Source organism: Brachyistius frenatus, unplaced genomic scaffold, assembly GCF_029030835.1.
Source record: "Brachyistius frenatus isolate BFR_SWC_R1_liver_20210118 unplaced genomic scaffold, ASM2903083v1 Contig_10, whole genome shotgun sequence".
Classification (NCBI taxonomy): Eukaryota; Metazoa; Chordata; class Actinopteri; family Embiotocidae; genus Brachyistius; species Brachyistius frenatus.
In genome coordinates, this window is record NW_027210609.1 from 6,775,472 (window position 1) to 6,797,669 (window position 22,198).

The 22,198-nt window shown below is 41.2% G+C and overlaps 1 protein-coding gene across 7 annotated transcripts in view; it reads left to right on the forward strand.

Moving 5' to 3' along the window:
* nav1b (neuron navigator 1b) overlaps positions 1–21,842 on the forward strand; it is a 65,636-nt gene extending 43,794 nt beyond the window's left edge. For 2 of the 7 annotated variants that reach the window (XM_069691124.1, XM_069691131.1), the window contains 25 exons: positions 846–1,146; positions 2,345–3,098; positions 3,677–4,087; positions 4,967–5,008; positions 5,108–5,268; positions 5,745–5,918; positions 6,515–6,567; positions 6,998–7,021; positions 7,513–7,614; positions 9,961–10,044; positions 10,507–10,618; positions 10,714–10,835; positions 12,028–12,206; positions 12,526–12,682; positions 12,875–13,073; positions 13,538–13,638; positions 13,739–13,834; positions 14,302–14,470; positions 16,036–16,271; positions 16,386–16,540; positions 16,635–16,706; positions 17,085–17,281; positions 17,384–17,502; positions 18,154–18,351; positions 18,453–21,842. In XM_069691124.1, the coding sequence (XP_069547225.1) occupies positions 846–1,146; positions 2,345–3,098; positions 3,677–4,087; positions 4,967–5,008; positions 5,108–5,268; positions 5,745–5,918; positions 6,515–6,567; positions 6,998–7,021; positions 7,513–7,614; positions 9,961–10,044; positions 10,507–10,618; positions 10,714–10,835; positions 12,028–12,206; positions 12,526–12,682; positions 12,875–13,073; positions 13,538–13,638; positions 13,739–13,834; positions 14,302–14,470; positions 16,036–16,271; positions 16,386–16,540; positions 16,635–16,706; positions 17,085–17,281; positions 17,384–17,502; positions 18,154–18,351; positions 18,453–18,536 (4,302 nt within the window). In that variant the 3' untranslated portion in view covers positions 18,537–21,842. Of the gene's footprint in view, positions 1–845; positions 1,147–2,344; positions 3,099–3,676; positions 4,088–4,966; positions 5,009–5,107; positions 5,269–5,744; positions 5,919–6,514; positions 6,568–6,997; positions 7,022–7,512; positions 7,615–8,735; positions 8,745–9,960; positions 10,045–10,506; positions 10,619–10,713; positions 10,836–12,027; positions 12,207–12,525; positions 12,683–12,874; positions 13,074–13,537; positions 13,639–13,738; positions 13,835–14,301; positions 14,471–16,035; positions 16,272–16,385; positions 16,541–16,634; positions 16,707–17,084; positions 17,282–17,383; positions 17,503–18,153; positions 18,352–18,452 lie in introns of all 7 variants that reach the window. The other 5 variants (XM_069691127.1, XM_069691130.1, XM_069691126.1 and 2 more) reach the window with 4 other exon arrangements.
* Positions 21,843–22,198: the final 356 nt, after the last annotated feature.

Consider the following 22,198-nt stretch of genomic DNA (forward strand, 5'->3'; position numbering starts at 1 on the left):
AAGGCCACAAAAGACACCACAGACCTCGAGTCAGACAAGTAGTTTGGAGGCAAATCACGGTCCAGAATTCAGCTTCCACAAGTCAACGTGCAAACTTGAAACTTCACTTCAGGGCACGTAGGCAGGGAATAGACTTTACAGTGTGAACTTGTGAAATAACTTTTGCATATTCATAGACGTTGCATTTTTCTGGAAGCAAGCAGGTGTAGTTTTAAGTTGGGTACATGAATGTGTTGTGGAAAAAACAAATCAGATGCATATTAATATTTGCGCAAGTATTGTATACCTCTGGGGCACCTTTAAATCCCATCAAATGTGTTTCATTGTCACTTTGGATAACAGGCTGTACTTCCCACCTTTTCCATAGGTTTTGTGCTCTCCAGGAAGAAATGAATATTAGTGCTACTCAATGAGCCATCTGTCGCTCCATATCCCATTAATGGGTTGCCAAGAAACAGCAGGCCCAATTTTGTCCTCAGTGCTACCTCCTCAATGCACCACAAGAGCTTTTCTATTATAGTGTAGCTGCCATCTTTTCGTCCGTCGCACAGTTGCAGTTCAGAAAAATAAAGGCTCAAGCACTCCTCTGTTATTTAATGTGTCCCTGAAAGTGTTAAATCCATAAATCTATTTTTTGGTTTTGTTTTTTGTTTTCCTTCCTTTGTCTTCCTCTGTGGTTTTTTTTTTTTTAAATCCACTTGGGGCATATCAGTTTATCTCTCCCTTTTTCCCTCTGGAATGCAGCTGATATGGAACAAAGATTACAGAGCACTGTCTTCCACAGATAACACAGACCATGTCTGATGGTTACCCACACTGTGCCTCTTCCCTTCCTCTCTCTGCAGCTCCGCACTGACGCAGAGAAGCGCTCCCTGGTGGAAAGTGGACTTTCTTGGTACAGCGAGGATGGCAAAGTCAACCTTAAACTCGATGGCTCCGGTTATGAAACGGGGAGTCTCAAGACGGAGGCCCCGAGCAAGTGGAGAAAGAAGCCGCCGAGCCTCAGCGAAGATTTCGGGGGCAAAGGGGAGCTGAAAAAGCCTCAAAGTTTGGGTCAACCAGGAAGCTTCAAGAGGGGCAGAAATCCTCCCGTGGGTGTGACCTCACCCATCACACACACCTCTCAGAGCATGCTCAAAGTCGCAGGTGATTTGTCTGTTTTTCTTGGTCTTTATCTCTGCTGTTTATCTTTTGTCAGAATTTGGTGTGTCTGTTTTTCTATAACTTGTTTTAATTTCAAAATCAACGTTCTTTATTTTCCCACTGTATGCTGAATCCAAACGGAAAAGTATGTTTACAGAGCAGCCAAGGCGGATGTCTGCTTTGTGTTAAGATGAATACGGAGGTGTTCTCGGTAGCGTAAGTCAGGCTGTGATTTATACAACACAGTAAGAAAAAAAAGAAAGATGCACCACGAAATCCATTTCATTGAAGAAAAAAAAATCTCAGTTTAAATCCCACAACCATGTTTCTTCTATTATCTCAAAGAAAAGCCTCTTACTGTACATGTCTGCAAAGACACTGTGTCTGCCATCTGCAGCAGCTACATTTATTTGAATGTCCTTTAATCCTCAACAAAACATGCCATGATAAAATATGAGGTGCAATTTGAGTTCCAGTAACAACATTTGCTCAACTTAATTTCAGCTTTAAACACACGTGATTAAAATTATATCCGACGGTATGTGTTTTGGCTGCACTTTTGAAGGGTAAAACATTCCTTAGCTGATGAATTTGAAAGCTTGTGCCATATTCGACTGTGACTTAAGAGCTCAAATGTGTTGTATCTGCTTTTTTGATCATACTATAACAATAACTAACCTGTAGTCTTATTCCCAAGTAAACAAATACTTGGGGTTCACCCTTAACTGTTCTTAGATACTTCACAGATAGGATTTTACATCACTAGGTCTTATGATATGGTAAAAAAGTTCACTTTTAATTTGTAAGAGCATGCTGGTGACTCACACTCAGCATCAAGGGTGCATAAAAGCTCGTTCAGTAAATACAGATGTGTCTTGCTTATGTTTTATCTGCTCTGTAATGGCTGGAATGTGATGACAGAAATAACGTATCAGTGCTGTTTACAGTTTCATTTATTTCAGCGGTAGATTAGGTTTACAGGGTTTAGTGGCTCATCAACATGTTTATCAAACATCCATTTAGTTTCTTCTGCTCAGGGAATTAATGTATTAAGAAGGTCACGGTCATTGTGGCTCATCGTGGAAATGGAGAGATGCAAACATTCTTGCCGCTTGCTTTAAAAGTATTTAAATTATTGATGACTACGTAATGATTTTTTTCTTTGTGTTATGCTCCCTCTCTTTCTTTCTTCTTCATGTAGCACCTAAAAGTGAGAGGCCACTGGACAAATCAAAGATTTCCATCAAGACTGCTGGTCTGCAACGGTCCCGTTCAGACGCTGGCAGGGATCATCACGGAGAGCACCGCAAGCCCCCGTCAGGTTTAGTGAAACCCACTGCTGGAGCCTCCTTTGGCTACAAGAAACCACCACTAGCCACTGGTACTGCAACCGTTCTGACAGCAGGGGGCACCACCATCTCCAGTGGCTCTGCTACTGTGGGGAAAACCCCCAAGTCATCTGGCATCCCCGTGAAGCCTGTGGGAGGAGGAACACCCTCGGGCAGAAAGAACAGTTTCGATGCCAGCAGTGAGCAGAGCTTCCTGGGGCCGAACGCCCGAAACAGCATTCAATACCGCAGCCTGCCTCGACCGGCCAAATCGAGCACGCTCAGTGTGATTGGTCGGCCCGCAAGTCGGCCTGTCAGTGGTACTATTGACTCCAGTTTGTTGAGTTTGAAACCTGTACCCATGGCCTCCACGGGCCCCAGGGTCAAAGAACCTAGTAGCTGCAGCAGTAAAATGATGAACAGAACGAGCTTAGGCCCAGTGAACCAGACAGACAGAGAGAAGGAAAAGGAAAGAGCCAAGGCTAAGGCTGTGGGTGCTGACATTGACTGTGCTTCTTTGAAAGGAGAGGACACTCAGTCCATAGGAGAGTCTGCTTGGAAACTGCACAGCCTGAGACGGACCAGCAGCAGCAAATACCCTGAACTGTCATCGCCCACCACACCGAGGTCTCCCATTTAAATAATGCTCTAAAGAGCTGGTTCACCCAAATTCCAAAAAGGCACTTAAAAAATGATCTGTGACTTCTCGTGGTATCTAGAACTATTTGTTTTCCCTCTGATTATTTTTCTCTAATGGTCACGCATGCAACTTGGGTTTAATGTGCTTACGATTTTGCTGCCCTGTATTACACCACCAGAGTACAATAGATGTGAATGAAATTTCAGTAGTGGCGCCTCCAGGATTTAACAATTACAAAACACCAATGTCTCTTTCCAGAAACAGTGTCCCAGTTGCAATAATAATGATCTACAGAGCTCACTGTAGAATGTTTTTCCTGGAAAGACTTTCTACCAGAGAAATGGTCCAGAGTAATATCTCAAAACTTATGAGGGAGACATCTTAAAGACAGCTCTGTCAAAACCCTGTAAAATACATCCATAACTATCTCCTTGGGAGTATAGTACTAGAAGTAAATGTATTTTTTGTAATTTGGGTGAGCAACTTTAAAATGAACAAAAGTGAATGCAAAAGAACAACCCTAGATTCTGTTTTTTCACATCTCTTTTCTCTGTCTGATTCCCAGGATGCTGAACACTAAGTCTCTCGGACGCCCCCCCAACTTGGCTCATCTGGACAAAGTCAATTCTAACAGTCTCGACTCCTGCGTGACCATCCAGGACCTTCCTCCCAAAGTCCCCCCGTACTCCAAGCTTCAAGACTTGGCTGGTTCCCACACGGCCCCCCGCCTCATCCCCAGCCCAGCTCCTGTCCTCCACATCAATTCTCCCAGCGCCTACACCAGTGAAAGTCTGAGCGGATCGCCGTTGCTCTACCCCAAACTGTCTGGCATGCACCGCAGCATGGAGTCCCTGCCCCTGCAGATGAGTGTGCCCTCCAGTGCGAGGTTTATCACAAAAGACGCGCATGATAAAGAAGCGAGAGGCACAGGAACCTGGGGGGCCGGGAGTAGGACGTCCCTCAACCTCCCAGATAGGCAAGTGTCAGATCTGTGACAAAATGTAGTGCCATCATTAAATTTATCACCGGTGTGGTATGTAGTTAGAATTATGGTTAAGGATATTGTCAGCCGATTACCGAGTGGACAATTTTTTGGTTTTCTTAATGGGAAATTGTCATATGAGGTCACAAGCACAGTGTCTCTTAATTACAAAGCAGGTAATTAACAAATTTGTGAAATCATACAAATCATTTTGTAAAAATCTCACCAATCTGATCTGACTTGGTAGATCAAGACAAAGACCTCAAACCAGGGAAAACACCCCTTTGTTTTTCTTCTTGTCTCTTCACTAGTTCTTAATTTTTGCTGAGCAACCCAGCAACTCAATCAACAACACAAGAAATGCACATTGCCCGGGAATAAAAATCTCCATTTAACTTTTCATGACCCAATAGTGGTAGAAGTGGTTCATTCTATCAGCACATAGTTTGTAAAACTTAATGTCCAGTTTAGCCGGTGTTTCAGTGTTTAGATTAGGCTTTGAACTTCTTGGCAGGCAACATCCCATCATCTCATATTTTATGTACCTTTTTGTGAACGGAAAGTCTGATCTCACATTTTGAAAATGAAGGGCTTAATCCATCGCAGAATTTCTGGTTATCAAAGTGGAGATGGTCCAGATTATTTTCTACCAAAGGAATGTTTGTTTAAGCAATCCCACGCCTTGTTATGTACGATGTGGGCTCAGTGTCCTGAAAGGATTGTCAGATAAACCCATGAGATGTCTTGCCCAAGTGTTTTGCAGGTTTTATGACCAAACTTAAAATGAATGAATTAACGACAGTGTTTGCGCAAAACATTATTTTGATAAATAACTAATAATTAATAACTATGTTTCTACTTTTTTCTCTACAGCCTGCAAACCGACTGGAATACTTTGCCGAAGAAAGGCTTAGAGTGCGTCCAGACAATTATTTCCCAACCATCTATTTACAATCTCACCGTGTGATGTAACGTCATTGTTTGAAGTTACAACGACCTCTCATATTTTTTCAGACGCTACGGCTCGAGCCTGTCAGATAGTGATGGAAGCAAACCAGGGAGGCGCCACTCCCACACCATAGTCAGCAAGACCGAGAGCGATAGCCCCCCTCAGCTGCCCTCTCCCACCCGCCCTCTCCACCACGCCTCCAGCAAGGCTCCTCTCACCAACGTGGGTGAGTCGGCTCGCTCCGTTTGGCTGCCAAGTTCTTAAAAAAAACTCTCACTGTTTGAGCTTCGAAGCTAATAAGAATTGGGATCTTTAATAAGCCAGCCGTCTTATCATTGAGTATTATTTATGACTGATATATTGGGTTTATTCGATACGGGAGGAAAGTCCAGCTCAGTATTTAAACAATTGTCAACAGTAGATTCTGTCTTGTGAGCGATGGCCAAATAGTACAGTATGTAATCTATTCGTTTGAATATGATTATTTCATATCTACAACAATTTAGACTTGAGTTCAATGCCGAAATATGCTGGAGATGGCGGCATTAGGGGTTCAAGTATGGCTATATTTATAGTAGTAGTGTAGTGTTGCCTTTCACTGAGTCATCAGAATAAGGGTATCATACCTAGGTGTAGGCCTTCTCTGTGTATGTGTGTGTTGCACTCTACCCTACAGTTTGATTTGTTTTTCTTTCATGGTAGTTGCCCCAATTTCCAGCGGCACCCCGAGGATATCGCGCTCCAACAGCATCGGCCCTCCTGGTGACTCAGCCTGCGATCTCTATGGAACCTCCCCCCTGGGCAGCAGTATGTCCCTGGCTGACCGGCCAAAAAGCATGATGCGGTCCGGGTCTTTCCGTGAACCGGGGGATGATGGTGAGCCTGCTCCGCTCGCCTCCCCACAGGGGAGTCTCCCAACATGGCCCCAAATGAAACAAACATGTCCGCTCGTACTGCTCGCAATCTGTTTCGCAAAATGTCGGCAAAACGTTTGTTTTCATGAACAAGAGAATAGTCTTAGTGCCTTCAAATCCTTACACAGCTCACTATTAATTTAAAATGGAGGCACAATCTGTGTTCAATGTCAACAAAACAGCAGAGCCTCCAAAGCTAATTTAAACCTGCTCTCTCACCCAGATAATTGGCAGAATTGTATAACATATTCCAAAACTAGGTTACCACTATGTCAAGTTTTTTGTTTTTCAATGCCGGAGTAGGGCTTTATTTATTGCATTTGGTATTTTTGATTGATTTAAATCATAATCATCTTAAATCAAACTTGATTATATTACTAAGTATGATTTCGTCATTTATTATTTGACAGGGGAGAACAGGAATTGCAAGCAAATAATAAAGTAAAGATTACCATCATTTCTTAAGTATTTTGCTATCTTGGTAATACATTGAAAGCGCCTTTAAAGAAGCTCAATTACTTTTGATGTTAAGTCACATCTCTACCTTTCTTGTTTCAGTGCATGGCTCTGTGCTCTCGTTGGCGTCCAACGCTTCCTCCAACCATTCATCGGTGAGTCGACACGTCCATTTTACGTAGAGTTAAAAGTTCTTTATATAGGGTTACTGTTGCTGAAGTTTAATGCTTCGTTTCTAAAGTTTACAGCCACGGTTGTCTCCAGAAAACCTTTTGTATCACAAAATAAATGTAAAAATTGCCTCAGTGGATGGAATATGTATTGACGCACTGAGGACACTTATATGTATTGTATAAAATAAACTTCAACCTTCTCCAGTTGATGACAACACCTCTTTGAGCTGGTAGCACATGTTTTGGGTATCTGGTACCTATTTTAAGTTTGTATTTTATCAAACTTGAAGTAGGTTTCAAACTGGAAAATTTCAATGACATCCTTTTTTTACTGTGGATAAGTAGTTTTAATGAGTGCCCCTAAAGTTAATCCTCTACCATATCCCTCTTGCTTTCACCATGCCTTCTTAAGAATGAGGACAGGATACAAGGGGAGGTAAGGCCAACGTGCCACAAGCCTTCACCTCACATTGTGCCTTTTCTCTGCATCATCTGCCAATCATTTCCTGTTGAAACGGGTCCATTCATCTCATGGGTGTCATCAGTTCTCCAGGAAGTCTGTGACCACGGGTCTTTATCTCTGGAGCTCATAACTCCGTTCATTTTGTTTTATCTCCAATATTGTGTGTTCGTCAGTACCACTGTCTAACATTTAATAAAGACCTCATAAAATTTTCTCTGCATGACAAAAATAGGGAAAATCGACTTTCATCCCATATCTGTTAGTTTGCGGATCATTTTGGTTTCTGTTGTCAAGCAATAACATTCATATTTTGTTGTTTGCATATTTCTGCGGTTAACTAATTAAAACTATGCATTTAACACATTCCCCTGATGCATTATCACTCTCAAAATATGTACTGACATCTCCAACACTTCTGTCTTTTTGTCCAAGGTTCTGCACAGTATTTTATTCATATTTGTTAGGCTTGTTTGGCAATTTGTCCACAGCAAATCCGCAAATTGCGGCGAGAGCTGGAATCCTCCCAGGAAAAGGTTGCCGACTTGACCATGCAGCTTTCTGCCAATGTATGTATGATTCTTTTTTCCCTTTTTTTCCCCCTTTTGGCCTCTCTTTCTGAGATAATTTGACAATGACTTGATACATAAGAGATATTTTCAGAGTGATCCATCTAAAATGTGAATTGAACTTCCTTTGAGTCATTGAGCTTTGGTTCCTCAACCAAATACAAATCGGGTTTACCGAATATCTGCTCTCTAGTTTTGTGATATGGGGATTAGATGATGTAAATAATTGCCGACCTAAGAAAATAAAGATCACATTAGATTTATGCTGTTAGTCAAAATTGGAATTTTTGTATATCTGATCGGAATCAGATCTTTCCGATTGGCTGTCCACATTATATATTGCAAGCGAATAAATCCAATCGGGATGATAAACTTCATTTTAAGTCTTATCCACAGTGGTTGCTATACTAATGACATTGTGTTGGCAAGTAGAATTAGTTATCATAAATAAACCAAAATGTAGAGTGCTAAAATGGGCTTTCTTATTAATAAGCGCATGGGATACATTTGATCAGATTTGAATTAGACTAGCTTTTGCTGACACCAGGTGTTGATGCATAAATGTGGCTTTAGTAAGTGAGGACACCACAGTCACAAAATTTTACATTTTAGATTGATGCCATTTTTCCGTATTCTCTCTGCAACTCATTTATATTCACATTTATTAACACGTGTTATCTGGTTGAACACCCACTGAACCTGAGCAGCTGATTAATCCCGTCTAATTCTGTTTCTACCAGCTTTACCTGACAACCTCATCATCCCTGCTTCTTTTAATTGTCTTGTCATCCAGCTTCTCCTGCTTTAATTTGGCGGTTTTAATGACACAATTTTAACTTTGGCACCACTTAAGCCACCACAGATCCCGATCAAAAAGACAAGCAATCTTCTTTTGCACATCTTCTAACTGTCTTTGCTAACAGCTAACCTTTTGAACGTGTTAAGTGACTGTTTGTTAGTGTGTGTATGTTTTGCAGTATATATTTTATAAGGAGTTTTTCCCACGCCTAACACTACTGTCCCTCTCTTTTACACTCTTGGCTGTATTGACTGCTGGACTCATTGCTGCCCCCCCTCCCCGCCTCCCACTGACCCTCACCTCTGGATGCTGGGTGTTGCAGCTAGGCCAGGTTTGTTAGCGTTACTTCCACAGCACCCTGTGTTACTCTCGAATGCTTAGTGGATCTCAACTGCTGATCATCTGACATCTATGCTGGGCTGTGGTGTGGCACGGCCGGTGCTTCCAACTCCAAGCATGTTGACCAGAGCTACAACTATTAGTTATTATCATGTGTATTTATTCATTCATATTTTCAATGTGTCAATTAGTCTCTAAAACCTCTCAACACTGTTAAGATTCACAGCGTAGTCTCTGAAAGAACAAAGTGGATTCTTCATATTTCTTCTTTGTTTGGTAAAAAAAAAAAAACGTTAAATGATATCTTAAGATTTACTATGAAAAATAGCAAATGATTGGCATATTTACTTGATGAATTAATCAAACGACTAAACAGTTATGAAAAGTGCCTGTTCATTTTCTGTCAGTAGACAATTTTTTTGTTTGGAATACAAAAAATAGAGATCACAAAAATGCAGTTATAAAAGTTCTGCTGCTCTTCGCCATTAGTAAATAGTTGACTCATTCTTTATTGAGTTGTTACAACACCTTGGGAATCTTGTTCATAGGAGGTCAGTAACACGATTTCAAGCACAGTCAAATAGTATTTGATCAACCAATGTTATTCTAGTTTTAGCTACAGTAGATGTAACAGTTTAAATAATGCTACCAACAAAAACAGAGGGAAATGGAATAACAAGCAAAAAGAAGGTCCAACCTTACAAGAAGCTGTCAGACCTGAGTAATCTCCCTAAACTACACAACCTAACAGATTAGAAATCTGCTCAAAGAAAATTGTAGGATCTCATCTATCACGTAGTGTTCGTCATGATTTCTTGACTAATTCAATATGATGGTGTCAGATGGTATCCGGAAGATTTTTTTTTAATTGTTATAAAAATACACCTTCACACCCCATCATCAGCCTAAAGGTCAAATATGCTACATGAGTTTGTTTGTCCCTCAGTGCCACACCGCTGCCCCTCCCTCCCTCACCACCACCCTAATGCCCTCTTTCATCTCTGACATCATCCCCAGCTGTTCACCACTCCTTCCCTCCTGTCCCGGCCGATGGAGAAAACCATTTGTTTGACGTGCTGTGAGTGCGTGTGTGGCTGCAGACCAATTTGATTCAGCTGGTGGTGACTCATACCTTTCTGCAGCCCACACCCCACTCCAAGCACACTGTCTCTCTATGGCTTTTCACCTCTTGTGTCTTTCTCTTGCAGGCTAATCTGGTAGCAGCGTTTGAACAGAGTCTGGCGCTGATGACAGCCCGGCTGCAGACACTGTCGGTCTCCTCAGATCAAAAGGTATCTTGGTCATAATATGATGCTAATGAATACTATAGGTGATATAGATACCATATATACAGTTGTGAGCTTCCTTATTTTTAGATGAGGAAATGTGAAGATAAGTGGCTAAAGCCTTAAAAAAAACAACTGCAAAGCAAAGTTGAACATCACTGTAAATAAATGGTTGTTACCACACACTCAACAGATACATGACAGTGACAATAAACTATTAATTCAGCAGCTTTACATTTGTTTTATCAGTGAAAGAGAGCTTACCATCTGAAATAGTTGTCCTGGAAATAAGATGTGGGTCAAAGGTTTGCATGGCGGGATTTACATGTTGTCATCAGCTACTCGGCACAAGCTGATATCCTCAGTGAAAGCTAATAGACATTCCACAATCCTTGGTACAGAAGAGTCTTGGTTCAGTTACAAGCCTTTCAGCTAACATAAACACGAGCTGGTGTTCCCCTTATTCAGGACACTGAACTCACTGATCTGAAGGACACAATTGAAGTCCTGAAGACCAAAAATACGGAAGCCCAGGATATCATCCACGGAGCTCTCAGTGATCCAGACATCACGCCTAAAGGTACAGAATGTGCCGTGGATGTACAGTGTGATTAGGACTCCTAAATAGACTTCCCTCTCAATAGACAGTGTGTCCTGTTTCCTTCTAATTTTCAGAGCTGCTGATCAATCGCCAAAACTCCTCAGAAAGCATCTCCAGCCTCACCAGCACCACGAGTCTCTCGAGTATGGGCAGTCTGAAGGAGCAGGAGGCCAAGAAGAAGAAAAAGAAAAGCTGGGTGAGGGAATACATGCAGACGCCAGTGATCACACTGATTAAAAATACTCAGCTTTGTCAGCCACTGACTGAGTTAACTAGTACATATGAAGGCTTACAACATCAGGAGGCCTAATATACTATCCTGTCAGGACAGAGGAATGACAAATAAATTCAAATAACTTCAGAAAATTATGTTGGAGTGGTTTATGAGTAAAATGATCTGATCTCTTTCTTCAGATCATCAGAGAAATGGAAGTAAGCGTCAATATCGAAGTACCAAGTTTAGTATTGATGATTATAATTGGTTGGGAATCTCATACTCAGCAAAGTCAAATTCATCAAACTATGTACAACGTTAGTGGTTGTCTTCATCAGCATTCAGAATTTTCTGTATTTGTCACCTGCTCCTACAGCCTGGCAGCAGACTCCTGAGTCTGTTCTAATGACTCGTGAACAATGAAGATAAAGAGGAACAATTATAAAATGATTATAAAACATTCATATTAGCCTGGAGCAGATTTTTGGCTGTTAGTAGTTTTTGTTGTGTTGTGTTAAGTCTGAAAATAAATCAGTCAACCGTTGTCCTGCTTTATGCCCCTGCATGTGTGTGATTCTCCTCCCATCTTATTCCAAATCTGTTATTAAGTATGACTCTGGTCTCTCCCTCATGCTGCCCTGCTTTTTATTTTAGGTCTTTGAGGTGAGTGATGTTGCTACAGTAAATAAAACCTAAACCCCTGCCACACTCTGCCGCCCCGAGTCATGAGTCATACTTGTGAAACATTTGGAAGCTTTCTGTCATCCATGTTTGTTTAAACCCACCAAATCAATGTATACCATGTTTTAATCCTATTGAATCGGGTCTTTTGTACTGATATAACAGTGTAATCTGCATGTATTTAAACAGTTCTGTGGTACAGTACAAACTGTTTAACTAAGGGTGTTATAAGTTATAAAGAAACTTAGTGGAGATGTTTTTCCGAAAATGGTGTTTTTTTTCAATTTTAAATTTTTTTTATTGATTAAACATTACATGAAGTTTGTTTTGTACATTTACATTCGTTCACTGTTTCCTCAGAAATGCCTGAGCACTGCATCTTAAGAAGGAAGCTACATAACATGGCTTATCTAATACAAGCAGCTCACTTTTAAGGATGTCTTTTTAATTCTGTAACTGTGTGCTTAGTGTATCATGTTGCTTCTCTAAACAGTTACGCAGCTCCTTCAACAAGGCTTTCAGCAAGAAGGGCTCCAAGCCGTGTGGGCCGTATGCTGACATTGAAGAAATTGCCACCCCAGAATCTTCGGCGCCTTCCTCCCCAAAGGTCCACCATGATGGAGATAACCCTCCGTCGTCCATGAAATCCTCCACCTCTGCATCATCCTCGGGGTAAACCTCTCCATACAGGGATCTATTAGACAGTACTGTTAATTACCACATTGCATATTTCATCACATTATAACTTGAATTAATCAGATATCATTGTCAAAAATAGAAAGGAAAGCTATCACAAAACTCTATGGTGTCTCTAAACATGTTATTTTACGTTTTCCTTTTTATATGATCAAGAACAATAAGACCGTAGCGCTGACACATCTCTGACTGCAGTGGTCCAAAATTTAGAATTTAGATATTGTGTCTTGCTATCTGTCAGCTGATCCTTGCAACACTTCCCTAATGTTGTGTTATATGAACTGAATGTCTCCAGACTGTGTGAAGGAGAAGAGGTGGAGGATGATAAGGTTGTGACAACACTGCGTACAGAGCTGTGGGAGAAGGAGCGTAAACTGACAGACATCCGCCTGGAAGCTTTAAGCTCCGCCCATCAGCTGGAGCAGCTGCAGGAGGCTATGACCAGCATGCAGGCATGTGTGATACTTTCTATTTATGAAAAAGAGCAGGTTTTAATAATCGGTGCTTGTATTGGTTAACCTTTTGATATAATTTAATCTGTAGTTTTATGTTTTATATAAATTGTTGAAATTTGATATGATAGAGTTTATCTATTCCAGTTGGTCTCTTGGACAGTGCAGTGACACTTGTGATCTGGTTTATAGAGGACAGTGGAGAACCTGAAGGCTGAGAACGACCACCTGAAGATAGGCACTCCGTCCCCCTGTCCGTCTCCCGGACCGTCCAGCTCTGCCTCCCAGTCCTCAGGTCTCACCGCTCTTGGAAGCTCATCGCCCCGACAGTCGGTAGCCATGCAAATGCCCAAAAGCTACAGCAGAGGGCTGAGTGAGGGAGGCGGCTCAGGTACCGTTCAAACCTCTGCCATGTTTAAAAGAGTCAGGATGGAACAGTGTGGTAGACAAGGAGGCATATAGCACTTATAAAATGGTATTTACAAACAGGACGATAAAATGAATAAATTGCAAATACCATCTCGTTTGTTCTTGAAATTCTGAATGGAAAATTAGTTTCTGAAATCTGAAACCTTTGGAGTACCTTAACTGAAACACATTTATTATTATTAGTATTTTATGTACAATGCACAGGGTACTAAATTCAATGCAAATGTAAAGAAGGCCAGATGCCCGTTTAACATCTGCTCATGAGTTTTCCACTACAACCCTCTAAACAGTGACCTTTGCTCAATCTGTTCAACATTTAATATTACTAATTAATTCCAAAGCAGAATACCACTGCTTGTATCACAGATGCTACATGAGCTTTCTTCTCTTTCTCTGTTTCCATCCTCTCTTTTATTTACTCCCCAGCAGACGTGCACTCTACAGATTCTCTCAGCCTTTCCTCACAGAGAGATGACCATCGTGTCAGAGTGGTGGTTTGCGTTGCAGATTTACACGTCTTTAAAGATGTAAGTAGTTTTTTTTTTTGTCGTTTACTTTTTCTAAACCCTCCTCCTCTTCTTAAATTGTCTGTAATAATCACTTATTAACTTCTCTTTGTGTCAACAGGAGGTGAAACAGCAGGACTTCTTTGTCGGCACGGTCAGGGTGAACGGCAGGATGGACTGGGTCATGCTGGATTCAGCTGTCAGCCAAGCTTTCAAGGTGAGACGCCTTCATCTGATGACTTGTTCCAACGTCACCTGTCCAAGAACTGAATGTACGGTGTGCGCGTTTGTGATTCAGCTGTCACATTAAATTTAGCATGTTGCTCCTTTTAAAGAGTTGATCTACTGCTCAGTGGTGACAACTAAGTCGGAGAAATCATAATACATTCACGATAAATGTCAGGTTTTATTGCAACACACGTAGAAACAGGTTTGGGAGGTCAATAAGAAGGCTGTCCAGGTATTGTGTCAATTTGTAGTATGTATGGTGCCTAATAAAACCAAGTGTGTCCTCAGTTGGACGCATACTAGACGAAGCTGGCTCTAAGGGGATCTGCAAGGGGCAGTGGTTATGATGTGTCATATATTTATATGTATACTTTCCTTTGTCCCTGTAAAATGTTTTCTTTCTGCAAACAGTAAACCCTCTGGAGTCATTTTGCTCTGTTCGGCTTTTCATTCCAGGTGTACATCGCCAAGATGGATCCCACCTCCAGTCTGGGCCTGTCCACAGACTCTATCTACAGTTACAGTATGGGTCACATTAGGAGAGTGCTGGGAGGAGAAGCTCCTGAGACACAGCCCTCTCGCTGCATGTCTCGAAGCCCCACCAGCATCACAGTGGCTCTAAAAGGTCTGCAGAGAAATTCTAACTTATAAGTTCCATATTTAAAATGTATCCCGTGTTTAATTTGCTGTCTAGATTTTCCATCGGAAGATATTTTTGTGGTTTTAAGTACCAAAAACCATCTCAATGTAGTTTTACATCCCCTCCTCTATCAACATGCTGTTTTGTGTCTATGTCTCTCAGAAAGGAAAGTCATTGATATCAATGCATCTGATTGGCTGGCTCTTTTGTTAGTGACACACGCCCAAGACCAACTCAGCTTCTCTTCATGCTTGTAGCACGCTTGCTCCGTGACGGAGTGTCCGCTCGGTGTTTTCTTCCATACAGAAGATTGGACAGTGGGCCATGCCGAGGGCGGACATATGACACGAGCATGTGTTCAATTTAACGGCTCGATAGTTGTAGTCAAATTGTAGTCGATTGGAATTTCGGGTAATGAAACGTCCTAATGCAAGAGAGTGTGTTAGGAATGTAAGCACTTAGATATGGTATAACATTTTCAATGCAATCTTTTCAATTCTGAAGCCACAAAAAATATGATTGAACGCTCTGTCCACAAACATAAATACTGCTGGTTACATATTCAAGTTTTGTTGTTCGTCAATATTAGCTTTGCTGTGCAGTGCTTATTTGAAGTGCAAATCCTCATGCGCGTCTGCTTATCAGAGCGGCAGCCACATTTGGGGCCCGTCTGTCCTTATTGCTGTTTGGTTCAGTGTTGGTTTTTCTCCTTCTTTATGTCCACATACAGTCAGTGAGAATGAACTCAGAGCTGTCCTTAAATGACCCCGGCAGCCAATGAACTCAGTTTATCAACAGTAAATGTTTTTTTTTTTTTCTGGAAATATCTCCTGTTTTATGTTTATTTGGTTATATTATGCATACAATCTCAGAATTAACACTAAGAATGCAGTTGTAAGTGAGTTCCACGCTCTATATTTCCTAACAACAGTGTTTTGGTTTGTGAGTAGCACGTCTGAGGAGTCCATCAGTGATTCTAAACCAGAGCTGTGATCGGGGTGGTGAGTCGTGGTTCTGGTGTGCCAGTCGACCCCCTTTCCGCCTTTGCATGCAGGAATGCATGGAGCGAAGTGCGAGGAGAGCTGGGAAGGCAGCGGCAGCCCAGACAGGGTTCTGGGTAACATGATCGCAGAGCAGTCAGGCCCAGCTGGTCGACCAGCCTCAGACACATGGGCCCCATAGATGTGAAGGCAGATTACACTTTTGCAGGCCAGGGGGTTGGGCGGGTGAAAAGACTTCTTTCACTTGATGCAAAGCTATTTTCAGAGCGAAATGCTTGAGCTCGATTTGCTTATGAAGGACGTGTGAGGTGATACAAGTGTGTTCTCACAACATCTTCTTACCGACGCCCCTCCTGTCTGGAATCTGTATTTCTTCCAGGTATAAATATTAACAGAATTCCTCTTAAGCGCTTGAATATCAAATATCAAACTTCACTTTAACACCAATTCTAATATGCGCCAGGGAATTAGCAGATAGTCATCAACTTCATTGTTTATGACAGCACTTCACAATACAAGTCATTCTCTGTTTCCCGTCACAATGCTCAGGTTTGAAGGAGAAGTGTGTGGACAGCCTAGTATTCGAGACGCTCATTCCCAAACCCATGATGCAGCACTACATCAGTCTTCTACTCAAACACCGCCGGCTCATCCTGTCTGGGCCGAGCGGGACGGGGAAGAGCTACCTGGCTTCCCGGCTGGCTGAGTACCTGGTGGATCGCAGCGCCCGCGAAGTCACCGACGGCATCGTGGTCACGTTTAACATGCACCGCCAGTCATGCAAGGTAGCGGAGACGGATGTGCCGGAAATCTAAACAAAACTTGAGTTTGTCGGGTCTGCCGCGATGTCAGCATTCTGTCATCATCTCGTGTCTCTGCTTCTCTATCTTTATCTTCAGGATCTGCAGCTTTATCTTTCAAACCAGGCCAATCAAATAGATCGGGAAACCAGCTCATCAGAAGTACCGCTGGTAGTTATTCTGGATGATATTCACGGTCCTGCTTCCCTCAGTGAACTCGTCAACGGTGCTCTAACCTGCAAATATCACAAATGGTAAACTCCCCCATACACAAACTGAAACAAGCCACCACATTAATCTCTGTAGGTGAATGTAATCGTAACCGTTTAATGTTGTTTCGGCATTTAGTCCTTACATTATTGGAACAAGCAATCAGCCAGTGAAGATGACGGCAAACCACGGCCTGCATCTCAGCTTCAGGTTGGTTTTAGATAAAGGATTTGAATTTGAAATGCCACAGTTATTATACGTAACAATAATGTCACAATATTTTGTCACACCAATTACGACAAGATTCAAGAGCAGAATGTTTATATTTGGTTATATAATACTCTCACATTAATGGAGGAAGAGGATAATGACAAAAAAAATAAGAATTTCTTTGTTTATTAATGTTTCTGATTCTGGTTTTATTGTAATTCCGCAGTCAAGATATTGCAGTAGTAGTTTTTAACAAGTCCATTCCTATCATTCTTACATGAACTATGATCTGAAGTTTCTATAGATAAGATGGATAATGGCATACATTACGTTGCTAACAGACTCTCATTGATGTGCGTACCTGTTTGTCCATCTCAGGATGGTGACCTTCTCCAACAACGTGGAGCCAGCCAATGGCTTCCTCGTGCGATATTTGCACAGGAAAATGATGGAGTCCGAAGACGAGAAGAACCTGACCAATGAGGACCTCATCAGGGTGTTAGACTGGGTTCCCAAACTGTGGTATCATTTGCACACCTTCCTGGAGAAGCACAGCACATCAGACTTCCTCATTGGTATGAAACAGTCAGGGCAGAGAATAACTTTAAAGATAAAGAAAGAATGTCATTTTTGTGTGGTTTTTCTCACTGTTCTTCCTCCTCGTGTTTTCTCCTCAGGCCCCTGCTTTTTCCTGTCCTGTCCAGTCACAGTGAATGAGTTTCGATCATGGTTCATTGACCTGTGGAACCACTCTATTATTCCATACCTGCAGGAGGGTGCCAAGGATGGAATCAAGGTGAGATAATCCCACAGCCGACTGGTGCTTTAACCGAGTCAGGCTAATCAGATATTCAGCCTCCTCGCTGTTACACAGCGGTCCAGTGCACCTGCACATCAGCATGACTCACGTGTTCATGTTTGTCATCCACCAACGTTATTGTCATAAATTCTTATTAGTCCAAGGAGCATCTGTCCTGCCGCTGACAGTAATGTCACACGTCACGCAGGACAGCAATAAAGGAAGTTGTAGAAGCGTCTGGTTAAAACATATTTGAGTCTGAGCGCAGAGCTTCAGAGAAGCAAACAAAGACCAGTTGCTCTGCCATCCATTTCTACCCGGGGTTTTTTTTTTCTTTCTGTTTTCATCACAGTTCTACGTTTTTGTCTGGTGTTGCTTTATCTGTCATTAAGCAACTTAAAAAAAGGGCAACAACAATAGGGCGAGTCAACTTTTCATTTTATAATTTGAATCAATGTTTTTATTGGCAGCCCGAAAGAGATCAAATCCAAGAAATGCCTCCGTGGTGGATTTAAAAAAAATTAATGAATAAAAAGACCTCTGAAGCTTACTTATCGGATCAACTTATCTCCGGAATCGTGTTGGCTTTCCTTTCAGGGGAAATGTTTTTCTCAGAATTTACTTCTCTGGTATGCTGCGACTCCTCAGGTCCACGGCCAGAAGGCAGTATGGGAGGACCCAGTGGAGTGGGTGAGGGGCACTCTGCCTTGGCCGTCCGCCCAGCAGGACCAGGCGAAGCTGTTCCACCTGCCTCCTCCCAGCATCGGCTCCGGCAGCCCCTGTCAGCCCAGCGAGGAGAGGCCTCACAAGGAGACGCCACCCAGCTCCCTGGAATCTGATCCACTGGTAAGGGAAGACGGTATCACGATATCTTCCTCTCTGAAATGGATCTTTAATCGTCTTTAAAAGTTCTGATTTGTCCACTCTTTTTTTTTTCTTTGTTGTAGATGGCAATGCTTCTGAAACTTCAAGAGGCTGCCAATTACATTGAGTCCCCTGACAAAGAAGACCCTAGCCTGCCTAAACTTTGAATACAAAGTTCACACGTAACGCTTAGCACTTACTTCATTTGTTTTTCACTGCACTTGTGCAGTGCACGTTCAGGAACAAATGGACATTAGACTGTCATTCCTGCAGCATGACCTGCAAATTCCAAATCTTTTCAACACGCGCAGTATTTTTTGAAAACTGGTCACAAGTATTGAATGAAAAGCTATAGACTTAACCATATATTGAATATTCACTTCACACAGTTCAGCTCCCTTTACCACCACGTTAGCCCTCAGTACTGTCAGACCGGTGCTAACTATAAAATTCGTCGTCTCAGCACTTCAACTTCAGGGGATTTCAACTACAACACTCCCAGCCCATTAACTTTTGTGTTCAACTGCATCGTGGGATATGAAGCTCTTGTCAGACAAAGCTTTTCTCAGTTAACGGTGTCTCATTTTGGAAAAGAGTATGACAGCATGACAGATGTTACTGTTTCTTGCGAAGTTCTTTGGTACATATCTACTGTATAAGTCTTTTAAAGTCCAAATCTTATACATATGCAATCCTGAACTTTACAACCCCAGCAGGTCAAAACAAATAATATGCCTTAAGAACAGAGACGTCAATGTCACCTCATCTTAAGGAGATTATACTGGTGCTTCTATCAATACCCTTACCAAGACGGTCAGAAATCAGTTACTTCTTCAGCTCTCTCTATTATTTATTTAAATTCATCATGGTAATATTTCAGAGACAAATCCCTCAATACCGTAAAACTCAATTTTCAAAATATATTTTTTTCATCTTCTGTGTTATTTTCATGGTGTATAAGTTGCCAAATTTAACTTGCTGTCATATTCTTTTGCATAAAACAAAAACGTATTCATCAGTGACGTGAATTCATCACTTGGTCGCTGCACACACCACTTTTGAAAAGCACTTAATTTAGTTTTATTCACTACTTCATGTCAAACGAGCAGTGTCACCGATGTTGCCATATATATCAGGTATTAGATACGTACTACACAGGGATGATTATAACATGACAAACACCCTCTGATGAAAACATAGTTTATCTGGATAGATTTGATCTTGGAAAGAGTACATTTGTTTCTAATCTTTCCCCCCAAACATTCAGATCTTTCCATTAATATTCAGAGTAGTTACTGTATATATATATATATATTGTACATACAATCAGGCTACATTACACATATTTTAGTTGGTACAAATATCTTAATATACTGAACCAAATACTGTACTTTAATCATGCATATTGACTGTCAAGATAGGATTTAAATTCAACTACGAATGTATAGAAACACGTCAACAGTATCCGTCATCCAGTAGGTGCTTTTAAAAGAAGCCTTATCAAAGTTCCACTGAAAAACACGTTTAATTATAGCTGAGCCGAGTGACTTTCAAGCTACTTCTCTCCATTTCGTCTGCGGCAGTTCACGCGCTTCACAGCGAAAAGTAAAAATGCTTATTATCATCATTTAAGTACACATGGTGCTCTTTAAAAGTGACACAAACTGTTTTAGTATTGACTTCAAATCACGTAGACGTTCAGGGTAGGTTAGCAAAGAGTTATATGTCATTTCTGTGAAACACTAAAGAAATATGAGCTAGATCTGGGAGATCATTTCTGATATTTTGTAGGAGGTGTTAGTGATGAAGTGTTGCAGACATTCTGTTGAGACCGTGAAGTCATGTGAGACGTTGTATGATGTATACCCATGTTGATGTCGTACAGTATTCATATTTGAGAACATTTTGGGTACGCGACGCAGAAACTGTGGAGAGTACGCATTCGAAGGACAGAAAAGGCAAAAAGATTTAAAAGGTTTATAGGGTACTTAGTGTAGTTTTTTTTTGTAAAGGATCCCTCATGTAGTAAATGACAGATAAAATATATAATTGTGTAAGTGGTGTTGAAATGATTCATCATCCTACACTGTGTTAATGTTTCAGTGCTCAGACTAAACTTCACACGAAGTAAATCCTGTATATGAATGTCGGACCACTTTAACGACAGCTTGATCGGAAAGTTTCAACATTTAAAATAGTGTCCGAGCCGCTTATCGCTTTTGTTATTGCGCCGTTGGCGTAAGGCCGATAACAAACTGTCAAGCGACGCGGCAGCTCGGACTGCAAACTAAAAGACGAATGAATTAAAGACGTCAGCGCGCAAAAAGGATGCCAAAAGGCTAGTGACTCTCACTGTGGCGTCATGCCGAGAATAACATCCATTGCTGTAAATATTTCCGGTATTAGAAAGCACTAGCAGCCCCGCTCTGATCTGTTTCTACGGGTTAACTAAAGCCATCAGCTCCAGCTTCTCATCTCATTCACTGGTTGTTGTGCCTGTTGCTCTGTAGTAGCTGTGATTTGTGTTCGCTTACTAGTGTATCAGGACTATGCAGCAACTTCTACTGGTGTTGGCGATCAGTACATGTCTGAAACTTCATGAGCAAACGCAGTGCGTGTTCGCCTGGTCTGTCTTCGAGTTCTTAGTTTGGACCAAACTGCACCACCAGGTAAAAAGTGGAGGCTTGTTTCAGCAGGTGATACTGAGCCTTAGAGAGAGGGAGGACTTGTTTTGCGCGGCACTGAGGACATACATGTGGTTCAACAAGTTGTTTGATGATGTGTTTTGTCCTTTATGAATGGAAACAGAAGTAATGTAACTGGACTTTGCGATAAACAAAAACAGGTGATTAAAAATCAAATCATGAACATGATATTTGACAACTTGATTCTAAATATAATTGAACCAGATAAAGAGATAAATTTGATATCTTAGGCCAATACAGGTTGCTGAATAGTCATATTTTTGCAAAGCTTGTTGTGGACTAAACTAAGATTTAAAAAAAAAAAAAAAAAAAAAAAAGATGTTATGCCGTATCTCATGTCACTGATGTGCAAATGTTAAGGGTTTCTTAAGTGTTGTAAATGCATGTAAACTTGCTGTGTGACGAGAAAAAAAAAAAAAAAGTGCAACATGAACGTATTGTTTAGGAAAATCACTCTCGATAATGTTTTTTTTTTTTTTCCTTTTTAATACGCAGATATTTGATATTTCTTTTTTTTCTAAGGAATCCTTTGTAAAACTTCATTTCTCTATTTTGTACAGAACATCATTGTAAAGACTGTAAATAAGGCAGCATTCTGGATGCGGCAACAATCATTGAGGAGGGAAAAAAAAAAAAAAAGACACACATCTTTGAGAGAAAGGTATATTTCTTAAGAGTTGGGTCCAATACATGGATAAGGCATGCTTCTGAAGGCTTTCATCCACTTATCACTGTTTGTTGGAATTAATAAAATACATGTTATATTTATTCTTTCGATTCTTGTGTGCCAGCTTGACAATGTTGACCTGCTGATTCAGCAATAATCCTGTCCTAGTTCACATGGTTTGAATAAGTAAGCACCTAAAGGGAATGTTGCAAATGCCATGGAGCCTAATTCGTATACAATTGATCAACTTTTTTTTTTTTTACTATCGAGTAGGTGAAACGACTAAGTATTTACCACATGGGATCAAAAGTCCTATTTGGTATAACAACTAATAATGACTCGAGAAATCCTTTCGTTTTATCATCGTGCGTTACTATTTTAACTGGATCACGTCTGTAAAAGTTAACGATGAGTACGAATGAGCCAGACAAACGGACATGGAGGTCTGAGTCATACG